At 42.2% G+C, this 12,605-nt stretch overlaps 1 protein-coding gene across 12 annotated transcripts in view; it reads left to right on the plus strand.

The window, feature by feature from the left end:
* Nucleotides 1-12,605, plus strand: part of RBPMS (RNA binding protein, mRNA processing factor) — a 183,035-nt gene that overhangs the window by 102,974 nt on the left and 67,456 nt on the right. For all 12 annotated transcript variants that reach the window (XM_087856409.1, XM_087856408.1, XM_087856403.1 and 9 more), the window contains one exon: nucleotides 2,072-2,222. In XM_087856409.1, coding sequence (XP_087712535.1) covers nucleotides 2,072-2,222 — 151 coding nt within the window. The remainder of the gene's footprint in view (nucleotides 1-2,071; nucleotides 2,223-12,605) is intronic.

Here is a 12,605-nt window from a genome sequence, read left to right on the forward strand (position 1 = left end):
TCCTTCTTCCCAGGAAGGTTGGTGGGGTTGAGTGCTGGGGAGGACGCCCTGACGTGGATGACAGATTGTTACTGTGTGTAGCTCATGGGCTGTCGTGCGAATACGCGAGTCCTTCCACAGCGTACCTTTAAATGAGAGCCAGGGACTGCGACTCCATCTGTCTCCCAGCAAAGACCACAGCTCTTCGGGTCCATATTTGGAAATATTTGTTCTGTTGTGATATTAGCTTTGATAGAGTGAAACACTCTTGAAGTGGAAGCGGATGGAAGTAAACTCTGCTTCAGAGTGCTGCTGGGTTCTTTTTCCTCATACACATCTTTGGCAAGATAATACCGAGGTCTCCTAAGTTGACACCAAAACTGAGACCAGTTAGGGAAAGAATTTCTTTTTACATTTCTTATAACTGGCACCCCCTTTTTTGCTTCTTGTCAGTTAGGTCTGTACAAAGTGGAGTCCTTCTCTTCCTGCCCACCCCCGTTTGCCACCTTCAGTTGGTTTCTTCTCAGAGAATGGGTACATCAGGCTCACAAAGAAATTCCACCCACTCCAGGATGTCTGGAGGTCAGGACTCGGTGTCTTTTGTTGTATCTCCCTGAGGACCTTCCTTTCCTCCTCCCCCCTTATTTCTCTTATTGCTGCTGCCATCCAGTCACAAGCTCTTCTTCCCATCTTTGGAGCTGAGCCTGTAAAGTTCAGAGTTGTTCGTCCTGCTCTACAGAGTCAGAGATTCTTACTAATTTCTGGTGGAAGTTGCTCTGACTTTCCTTCAAGCTAATTAAGTGTAGGGGACTTTGGACCCCATAGGCCCACATGTGCACTAAACAGAAAACCTGTATTAGGATACTCCTTTTCAGAACTCCAGCCCCGTTCCAGAACATACCATACAAACATGGGACCTGAGCCTGTTTGGGATGCACATATATGCCCTATACTAGGATATCTTTTTGTTGCTGTTGGAATACATAGCATTGGAAAATAGATATCGTGAGATTATTCGTTATGCTTAGTAATAGAGGCATTCTTTTTTTTTTTTTTTTTTAAGATTTCATTTATTTGAAAGAGAGCAAGCACGAGTGGTGGGGGGCAGAGGGAGACGGAGACGCAGACTGCCCACTGAGCATGGAACCAGGCTCTGGGCTAGAACTCAGGATCCTGAGATCATGATCTGAGCTGAACGCAGATGCTTAACTGACTGAGCCACCCAGGCACCCCAATGGAGGCATTCTTGAATGGTGGGAGGGTTTCAAAATAGACTTATCTTGTCCTAAATCTTGTGTTTTTATAATGTTTGTTATGTATCGAGTGTGTTTGTTTTAGGTAAACTACAATAATTAGGGTTAAGGGTAATTGAAATTACTACCCTGTCTTTGGCCCATATAATCTGTTTTCTCTCTACCCATGCAGCTACTAGGCCAGCAGTAATCAAAACTGGGATTTTACCACATCAAGACGTTAACATTTGATATAAACTTATAAGCTAACTAGAATTAAATGATACTAGTTACACTGAAATCTTAAATCTTAGTTCCTGTTTTACTAAGTCAATACATGTATCACCATTAAGAAATCTCTCTAGTTAGAAAGGGAGGGGAATTTTCTCCTTTTATTTCTAGGTGATGAAACTAAGGTATTGAAGAATGGCATTGTTTTAGGCCAGTGTCAGAACACTACTACGCAGGACCTGCATCTCTACGATTTCCAGGATTGCACAAAACTTTACAAGAATTATTTTATTCTCGTTGGCAGCCGTTAATTGAAGTTTTTCACTATGCTAGGAATTTGCTGGTCCGTATTTAAAACTTGAACCTGAACGTTTTTGTTGAAGAAGGAAGGAAATAATTGAAAAAACATGTAACTAAGTGTTTTAATTAAGTAAACAAAATCTCCCCTGACTTTCTGGACATGTGGTATTACAGGTTTTCATGTATTCTGTGTAAGTAGTGAGAACCAGGGCTCTTGCTGACCTTTTTTTTCTGATAGGCCAGGATTTACTGGTGTGTTTATTTTGTCACCATTCCGGTTTGACTCTAAGGAAATGAAAACATCTTCCATTTGTTCTTTATTTCCAAAGGGCATCCGCTTCGATCCTGAAATTCCGCAAACACTACGACTAGAGTTTGCTAAGGCAAACACGAAGATGGCCAAGAACAAACTAGTAGGGACTCCAAACCCCAGTACTCCTCTGCCCAACACTGTACCTCAGTTCATTGCCAGAGAGCCATGTAAGTTGATCTACTTTTCATTTAAAAAAAAAAAAAAAAACCAAGAATTGTTTGTGTGCTGCACGTGAAATTAGACCACAGGACCTAGAGCCGGCTGAGTGTCATTTTCCATTTCTGTGAAGAGGCTGTGGATTCTTGCTGTCTGAATTCCAAATACAGCAATCTTGTTGATGATTGGCCGTCCTAAAAGGTGGTTCAGCTAGATTAGAACTGTAACTACTACAAAATTTCATTTGATGTGCTGTAGATTTCCTCAACGTCATCGTGACCTTATTGTGAGGGTGTTCTGTTGGCCTGGGGGTACGAACCCTTCTTTATTCCCCAATCCCTGGATAGGAGAGCCGGTTCTCAGCATTTACTTCATTCGTTGAAGATGATCAGTTCTGTGGCTTGGGCAAAGAGAATATTAAAAGTGAAAGAAGCAGATACTAAGAAGTTCTATTTTTGAGAACAGTTGAGCCCATAAATCTAGAGGGAAAAGTAAACACACACAAAGAATTTATATGTTGGAACAATCAGTTCTAGCAAACTAATACTGGTAAATTTAAGGAAATCTAGGGCTTCCTGTTTTAAATTAATTGGGCTAAGAGACCAATTGCTAAACAAGTGTTTTACCCCGCTTCATGAGCTTATTCCCTTAAATGGCCAGTCTACAGTTTTGCCTTTGATTGAATAACTTGAAAAGGTTGTCTTAATTTTCTTTCTTAAGCTCAGTCAGTAGCATAAGTGAGGCGTGAGATAGGCCTTAACTTCTCCTTTCATTGCGTAGCTATATGTGATTTAATATGGCAGGGCATTCAAGGCATCCCAAGTGACTTGCTGTTATTTGGAATATTTCTGCCCTATCGTTCTTGATCTTCTTTCCAAACCACATGATCTTGATCTCCCTGCTTTCCTTGACAGTACATTTCAACTTTTCTTATTGAAATTGAAGGGCACATGAGTTTCTTTCTCCCCCCATGTCATGTGTGTGTCAGATTTAATCAGGTTATTTTGGAAGTTGTAGTCATTCTGTAGCCCTGTAACTCTTGAGAAAGCTGCCACTTGTCAGTGGAAACTAACACATAGGAGTTTCTCCCCCAGCGTTTTCTAAAATTGTTCTGTGAGGCCAGAAGTCATAATAGAGAAAAAAGAAATTTGTTCTTCCACGTCGTAGGGAAACTTGAAACCTTTCTAAACAGAAGTTTCATCTTATGGTCCAGTTGCACCACGGGAAGATGAGTGGACATTTCTTACATAATTCTGTAGGCTTACAGCATCTAGTTCAGTACCTTTTGTACATTGCATATACTTAATAAATATTACAGTGATAAGTAGATAAATATTTTAATTTGCCTATTTGCATGATTCCATTTTTATGCCTCTTCATTTCCCTCTGACATGTCTTCTCTCTTGATAAGGCATCAGAAAAGAGGATTTGTAAGATACCTTGATTTAGAGTACCTCTTTAGTTTTCTAGTGAATTTTCTGCCTCAGATTTGAGAGTGGTTTAAAAAGATGAATTCAGACACCAAGTGCAATGCTGGTAATACTTTACCCTTTCAGTTCTCTATTGAATGCTTTTGTTCTGGGACCTCAATTTTTTTTTTTAATCTGTTTCAAAAGCTCTGTGAAATTGGTAGCCAGGAAGGTGATAGCCAGTTCACAGCAGGGTACATAAAAGCAAAAGAGATGACAAACTGGACATCCACAAGTCTGTGAAGTTGTAGGAGAGCTTAGAGCAAGGTTTAGAACACCACTCTGGCCAGCTCTGCCCACCTCCCTTCCCTGTGTACAGAACAGCTCAGACGTGGTCAGATAATTTCCATGGCACTGTCAACACTTGCCTGGGCTGCTTGTGGCAAAACAAACTTGAAGCTTAAAAAAAAAATCCAAATATTGGTATATTCCTGAGAAAATAAAAGTTAGCATAATTTCTCTATATTTAATATAGCTCCTTTCTACGACACAGGGGCCTTGATGAACAGTAACTCCGCTCTGACCCGGACCGACCTTCTCGTCCGTTACAGGTCCCTCTGGGAATTACGAACCTCCCCGTCACATATGCAGGATTGTTTTCCTGAAAGCGCACTGCAGACTGAGAACACTGGTGGTTTTTTATTGGCAATTCCCATTGCACTGTGTCTGTAATGGGTGTTCACGGTGGTGGTCAGTTCAGCCACTGTTAGGAGTAGACTGCCCTGGGGTCTTAGAATTGTGGGATTGGAAAAACCCTATAGGGGCACCTGGGTAGCTCAGTCAGGTGAGTGTGTAGCTCTTGATTTTGGCTCAGGTCATGATCTCAGGGTCCTAGGATCCAGTGCCTCTTAGGCTCCAGTGCCTCTTAGGCTCCAGGCTCAGTGGGGTGTCTGCTTGAGGACTCTTTCTCTCCCTCTCCTGCTGCCCCTTCCCCCAGTCGCTTGTGCTCACTCGTGTGCTTGCTCTCTCTCTGTCAAATAAATCTTAAAAAAAAAAATTCTATAGTCGTCTCTGTTGTAGACGATGAGAGAGGTTTGTTTCTTTTTGTTGATGTTTTTATATAGTTGTGGCTGAAAAGTACCCCTTGCCATCACTAAAGGAAGAATGTGCTAAGATTCAGTTATAGAATAAATATTTACTCGAACTCTCATTTCTCAGATATCAGTTGAAGTTTAATGAGCTCTCAGTGTGCTAGACACTGGGAAAGAAGGGGGCTAGTTGCTGCCTTAAAAGAGCTATGAGTCCAAGGGGTTGGTGGTGGTCAAAGTTGTCAGGAAACTTGGCCCACGTAAAGGACGTAAAAGGGTTTTTGCGGCTCAGTTTCGATTGCCCCAAATCAGACTGTCTTATTTGCCAAGCACCTGCTGTGTTTGTACAGAGCATGAAAAAAGAGAAAGCTAGGTACTGCACTTGCCAGAGGAGATGGTGGCCTGCAGTGGAGAACCTTGGCCTTAGATTTGAAGATGTCAGTGAGAGTTCTGGTTCTGCCGGTCATTGTCAAGCTTGTCAAGTTTGACCTTAAACTCATTGAACTTTGCTCTGCTCCTGTTCTGTCAGCTACAAAATGGGAATAATACCTTCTTCACGCGCTTCTTACGAGAGCTAAATAAAGCAAGAGCCTAAGATTGTGTTGAGCATTAAGTGGCTGAATAGATGTAGAGTGCCAGGCAACCATAAAGTGTAATTTTAAGTTAAAAAAACAAAACATTGAGTTGCCTTTCTTTCCTAATAGTTAAAAGTAGGCATTGATCTTCTGAGGCTTCATCACTGTGACTATAGCCAATTGTCTTTGCAAATTACGAGAAAGGATGAATGAAAGTGTCATACACAGTCCCAGGAAAGTTTTATATTTTCCTAATGAAATTTTTATTAGTTTTAACTTCTTACGCCATTGAATGTAATGAAGCAAGAAAAATACAGTGAGAAAGTAGGAAGTAAGAGATACCGAAAATTTATAAATTATATAAAATTCTGCTAGATTGTGCATTGGCTTGTACAGGAAAGTAGTGTTCTGTGGTATAAGAACCCCACTGTAGAGATGAAAACAGGGCAAGTCACCGTCTCTCTGAGTTTTGTTTCCTTGTCTATAAAATGATGATACTATGTGCCAGACACTGCTAAGCATTTTACGTGGATTGGATTCTCAGTAGCACTATTTTACAGTTGAAAACAGGCCTTAGGACGATCCAGTAACTTTGAGGTTACCTGGTTATCAGGTGTTACGGGTTGAATTGTGCTCTGCCAAAATTCATGTGTTGAAATCCCGGTCACCAGTGGCTCCAGATGTAAGTGTATTTGGAGATTAAAGTCCTGAAGACATGATCAAATTAAGCGGGGCCATTAGGGTGGCCCTCATTCCATATGACTAGGTTCCTTAAAGAAGAAAAAAAGATGGGCAGGGATGTGTTCACACAGAGGAAAGGCCAGGTGAAGGCATAGCGAGAAGGCGGCCGTCTGCAGGCCAAGTTACAGAGGCCCCGGGAGAAGCCACACCTGCCCCCGCCTTGATCTTAGAACTTACAGCCTCTCGAACTGTGTGAGAAAATGAATTTCTATTGTTTCAACCACCCAGTCTGTGTATTCTGCTATGGCAGCCTGAGCAGACTAATAATGTCAAATGACAGAGCCTGGGTTTAAATTCTGACCTGTCACTTTTCAGTTTTGTAACTTTGGTCTAGTTACTTAACCTCTGTCTCTATTGTCTCATCTATAAAATGGCAGTAATAATTAAACTTACCCATAGGGTTGTGAGGATTAAGTTAATTGACACGAGGGGGCCGCATTTATAAGAATGAATACCCTCAGTGACCGTTTAATATGTGTGTGTAGAATGTGTACGTTCGGGCGCCTGGGTGGCACGGTCGCTTAAGTGTCCGGCTCTTCGGTCCGGCTCAGGTCATGATCTCAGGGTTGTGAGACTGAGCCCCAAGTCAGCCTCCATGCTCAGCGCGGAGTCTGCTCGCGTTTCTCCCTCCCTCTCCCTCTGCTCCTCCCTGTGCTTGCTCGCTAGCTCGCTCTCCCTCTCAAATAAATGAATCTTAAAAAAAAAAAGGAACATATACGTGGATGTGCCTCTGTTCCTTATAGTTGAGACCTGTGGTTTTTCTGCCTTTGTATGCTTAGCACCTGGAACCTAGAAATACATGAGAAGTTAAGATACTACAGATTTTATTTTATGCTTTTTCATTTGGAAGTTTAAAAATTTACAGTGTTTAAAATTTTTCAGTGTTACTGAGGTATGATAAGGAAACGATAAAATGCACGTATTAAGAGTGTCTACTTCGGGGCGCCTGGGTGGCGCAGCGGGTAAGCGTCTGCCTTCGGCTCAGGGCGTGATCCCAGCGTTATGGGATCGAGCCCCACATCAGGCTCCTCCGCTATGAGCCTGCTTCTTCCTCTCCCACTCCCCCTGCTTGTGTTCCCTCTCTCGCTGGCCGTCTCTATCTCTGTCAAATAAATAAATAAAATCTTTAAAAAAAAAAAAAAAGAGTGTCTACTTCAATAAGTTTTGTCATAATACGCAGGGAATTTAGTTGACTCAATGCTCTTGATCTGTTCACGCTGCTTGTGACATACCATGTTATAATAGTGCGAACACTTACAGAGCTTTTACTCAGAATAAACAGATTTTACCCATTCAGATCAAATTTTGTGGAGCAAATATCAGAAGGCTTTAGAACTTTGCAGTAATTCAAATTCCTGTAGTCCAACCCCAGGGATTTTGATTCTGTAGGTCTGGTCTAGGACTCATGCTCTGTATTTTTAAAAGCTTTTTCGGTGTTTCTGATGCACAGTCAGGTTTGAGAATGCCCAGCAGAGCAAGGAATTGTAAAGTTAAATTCTCCTACTGCTCACACACTCTTCTCCCCAGCCTTGTACCCATTCCCCACTCCCGTCCCCCCAAAACAAAGCATGCTCTATTAAATTAATACTCTTATTAAATACCTGGTAAGCACATAACCCCTTGGTGAATAATCAGGTCACTTCCTTGTTTTCCTGCCATACCACTGGAATTTCCCATTTATCCAGTATTGACCCTGGCTGTGTAGATGTGCGTTTTCTGTCTCATGTCTGAAAAGATCCTCTGAAAGTTCAGAGAACTGCCTGCGTGCCTAGCAAGGGCCCTCCTAGGGACAACACTCTGCAAGCATGAAATCTGTTAACTTTCACCTCTGTGGGATGGGGCCATTCAGGGCCTGATCTGAAGCTCCATGTGCCCATGGAAGAGAGTTAGGGTACCTGCCATTTTCAAGGAAGCATACACAGCGTGTGTCATTGGAAAGACTGAGGGTGTCCGTCTGGTCCCCAGTTCTGCTCAGAAATGCGCAGATGCCAGCCGGTAGCAGGTACTGTGTATCCCGGACCTGCTCTCCTCGAGTGGGGTTATTTAGAACGCCAGCAACTGGGTCTGATGAAGACCTGATCAAGCTGGTTAGGGGAAGGCAAGGCAAAGACAAAGTTGCAGGTGTTCTGTGGGGACGAGAGCAAGACTGTTTTGCTATGAAAAGCAACTTCCTTGGATTTTTGTGTTTCATATTACATAATGCAAATAGTTTGTTTTCTCTGATAGAAATTGTACTTGCTTCTCAAGAGGAAAAAAATTTCAAGCAGTCCAGAAAAATATAAAGAAGAACATAAAAGTCACCAAATTCTACCAGTGATAACTACCATTAACATTTTGGTGTCTATCCTTCCACAACTTTAAGTATGCATGTAATAAAAAAATGTCTCTCTATCCAGTTTTTAAATTTCAGAATCATTTAACTTATCCCTCTACCTTTAAGATAAAATTCTTGTTTTTATTTTAAGATTTTACTTATTCGACAAAGAGCAGGAGAGCAAGGCAGGGGGAATGGCAGAGGAAGACGGAGAAGCAGGCCCGCCGCTGAACAGGGAGCCTGATGTGGGACTCGATCCCAGCACCCTGGAATCATGACCTGAGCCAAAGGCAGTCACTTAACCGACTGAGCCACCCAGGCACCCCTAAGATAAAATTCTGATGTCCAGTGAGATTAAATGACCTGTAGGGCCAAAAACAATATCTGGGCTCTCAGAATCCTATGCCCCAGCCTCTGTGTTGCCTTTGCTATAGGGTACCAATTCATAGTGACACAGATTCCTTGCTAGAATTAGAGCAGGAGGAGTGGTGGTAGACCACTGGCAGATTACCTAATGACCCAAGTGAGCACAGGCAGCTCCTGGGCTGCTGGAATTCAGGTGGTCGATTGAATGAACTGTGAGATTTTATTAAATAGACAGGAAGAAAGGAAACAGCTATTTATTGAGCTACTGTTCTAATCCTTAAGTACTGTGTAAAATACCTATTTTCTAGTCAAGAAGACTAAAACATGTGTGAGTAACTTCCCCAAAGTCACACAGCTCATTTTAGGCCTAATTGCTGATCACACTGCACCAAATTCCTAACTTAGAGACCACAGGTGCTTTTGGCTATAGTTGCTTTTAAGGTATTCATTAGAAGGTGCTTTAAACTCACTCAAGCCTTGGGGCACCTGTGTGGCTCAGTGGGTTAAGCTCTTGCTTTCAGCTCAGGGTCATTAGTTCAAGCCCCACACTGGGCTCTACACTGGGCGTGGAGCCTACTGAAGGATGAATGAATGAATTGAAGTTTCCTTATTTTCAAGTGTCAGTAACTAATTCAAATATTTCTTTAAAATACAATACAGAGGGACACCTGAGTGGCTCAGTCAGTTAAGGGGCTGCCTTCGGCTCAGGTCATGATCCCAGGGTCCTGGGATCGAGTCCCGCATCGGGCTCCCTGCGCAGCGGGGAGCCTGCTTCTCCCTCTGCGTGCCACTCCCCTTGCTTGTGCACTTTCTCTCTCTCTGACAAGTAAATAAATAAATAAATAAACTTTTAAAAAGAAATTAAAATACAGAGGGGCACCTAGGTGGCTCAGCCGGCTAAGCATCTGACTCGATTGCAGCTCAGGTCATGATCTCAGGGTCATGAGATCGAGCCCAGAGTTGGGCTCCGCACTGAGTGTGGGGCCTACTTGGGATTCTCTCTCACCCTCTCCTCCCCCTGCCCCCTTACCCATGCTCTCTCTAAAAAAAAAAAAAAAAAAAAGAACTCATTTAAGCCTCTAAAGATGGTCTTATTAGAGACCCCAGAGGCCTGTATGAGATTATGAGAAAAAGATTTCGGGGCAGGTCGCCACTCAATGAAAGTCAAGCTTCCATATAACTGTAAAGCATCGGATTTTGATGGCCAGGATGCATTAACTATAAAATGTATTCTTACATAGTTGAGCAAATTGAACTACTGATGGTTTTTATTTAGTTTTGGTATAAGTATTGAGTTGTTGCAGAAAATACAAGTGCCCACTTTCAACAGTTCGGGTATTTTAATTTAATGAATAATTGTATCATCAGCAAAGGTGAGGATATTGACTTCTTTGATTTATACTTGGAGGACATGCAGGCAGTTTACTCACAGGTTTCACATCATTCAGTTGGAAATGGAAATGAGCACGAATGGAAACAGGCAATAATACAGCTCTGTTTTACATTGTTTCAGATCCCAAGACTTCATCTGCACAGTCCTCCTGAAACAGTGATAGTATGAAACCAGCATATATAACTACCATTAACAGTTAAGTAGACAGTGTGTTCTCTAGGTGGTCCCTCTTTGTAAAGTCCCAAAAGGCTGATGAGCAATCTGCAGAAAATTTTTCACACAGATCAGAAAACCTTACCTGCTCCTTATATAAAGGATGGGATTGAAAGACCTAGTCCTGCAATTGTTTGAAAGCTAAACAGAAATAGGAGGGACTGTCTAACTGGATGTTGGGTCTGTTATTTAGGGAGCTAAAAGATCTGAGTCCATTTTAAGGAACATCCTTGCAGACAGGTATGTTGACCACATGATCACAATCTGGGCTCATCTGCATGTGAGAAATAGGTCCGATAGCCTTTTTTTTTTTTTTCTTGAATCTTCTCTTTACAAAATTATACTTTCATTTCATTTTGTAAAATGACCATGCTTTAATCCATTGTATTGTTAGAGAAGGAAACCATAAATTAAATTTAAAGGGTTAAAAATACATAATTTCCTACCATCCAGAAAGAACCACTGTTAATGGTCTGTCATATATCTTTCTACATACATGTCTATCCTTTTATACATATATGTATAAAAAACAATGTGTCAGGTTACCTTTGGTTTAGTTTGGTTACAACATATGATCCCACTGTCCTCTTTTCTCACTTACCTCATGACCATTTTTCCATCCAGGACTGTATACCCAAAGCATTATTTTTTAAGGGCTCTTTACATGGAAGGTGTGGTGGTGAGGGCCTTTAATGCCTGGCAGGGATTTTTTTCTAAATTAGCTGGTGGGGAGAGAATGCAGATTGTTGAGCATGGCAGTCTTGTGCTTTAAAGACGACCCTCCTTCCTTAAGCTCTAGGAGGGCCGCACTGGGGAATAGAAGTAGAACACATAAAACCTCTTTTATGAGGTGGAGGAAATGGGTGGTGAGGAATGCACTTGCCCAAATTTTTTTTTTTTTTTATTAATATGACTTGAAAGGCCACTAGGAAGTACCTTGGAGATGTGGTGCTTCTAGGAAGGAAGCTTCCCTCCTCCCCAAACCCCACCCCACTTCCACCAAGTTTCGGGAGAAGGAACCAGTGATGGTAGAGACACAAATTATCATCTCACCTGTTTTTCTTAGACCAGTCCTTGCTGGTAAGGGTTTTGATGGGAGGGGAGCCCAAGTGTGAAAAGGAAGTTGTGCAGTACAGCAGCTATGGGGAGTCTTTGGGTGGTCAGAGGCGCTGGGAAGTGGTACCTGTCAGGAGAGGGACCCAAGGAGGAAACGGGAGACCAGGACATCCAAGTATGGAAGCTGAGCTTGCAGGATTGTGCTTAGTCGGATCACGTGCCCATTCCCTCTGAAGCGGCTCCGTGGTAGGACTGGTGGGACTGCCGAGGGATTCTGTCCTTGCTGTAGGCCGGTTCGAAGCTACCAGAAGTGGCGTTCACAGAAACTTGTCAGTGGTTTCCTTTCTGGGGATTGAGGCTTCCTACTGATTGAGTGATCCACTGAGCATACTCTCACCCCCCAACACTGCAGGGCATTTGTGGGCTGATTCTCACATGACAGAGAAAGGCCCATTGTCAAGAATCAGTCCATGAATTTCACACTCACTCGGGATATGTGTGAGGGCACCAGGTGCTTAGGCCCCTGGACATTCTGAGGAACAGAAACGTGAAACAAAACTGCAGTCAATGAGGACAGCAAAATACTCTTAGAAGCCAAGTCACCTTAATTAATGTTTATTTCCACATATGTCCCACTCTGACAAAGCAAAACTATTGTTTTCCTTTAAAAAAAAAAAAACCTCAAACATTTACTGTATCACACCAGTGTTTACAGCCCACTTCTCCCTCTGTCTTCTCTTCAAACCTGCACACGTTCCTAGTTTTTGCTTAATGTGGATAATTTTTAATAACTAAATTTAAGGGTGCCTGGGTGGCTCAGTCGGTTAAGTTAAGCAACTGTCTTAGGCTCAGGTCATGATCCCAGGGTCCTCCTGGGAACAAGTCCCATATCAGGCTCCCTGCTGAGCAGGGAGCCTACTTCTCCCTCTGCTCCTCTCCCCTGCTCATGCACTTTCGCTCTCTCGCGCTCTCTCATAAATAAATAAAATCTCTTTAAAAATAAATTTAACAATAGTATTAAAATATTAGGTGATGAATGTGGTAAGAATGGTTTCCATATAGATATATTTGTTTTTATGTGGGAGGTAAGTTATTACAGTACTGTGTAGATTAGCTAATCTGGTCCAGTTATTTACAATTTAATGGGTAGCCTATCTTTGATTAGCGATGGCTATTAACATTTTGCTTTGAATTTGTTCTTGTTTAATCATTGATTAGCTATAAACAAAGGCCTTAAGA

Source organism: Ursus americanus, chromosome 27 (genome assembly GCF_024610735.1).
Source record: "Ursus americanus isolate L20-20 chromosome 27, mUrsAme1.1.p, whole genome shotgun sequence".
In the NCBI taxonomy this organism is placed as follows: domain Eukaryota; kingdom Metazoa; phylum Chordata; class Mammalia; order Carnivora; family Ursidae; genus Ursus; species Ursus americanus.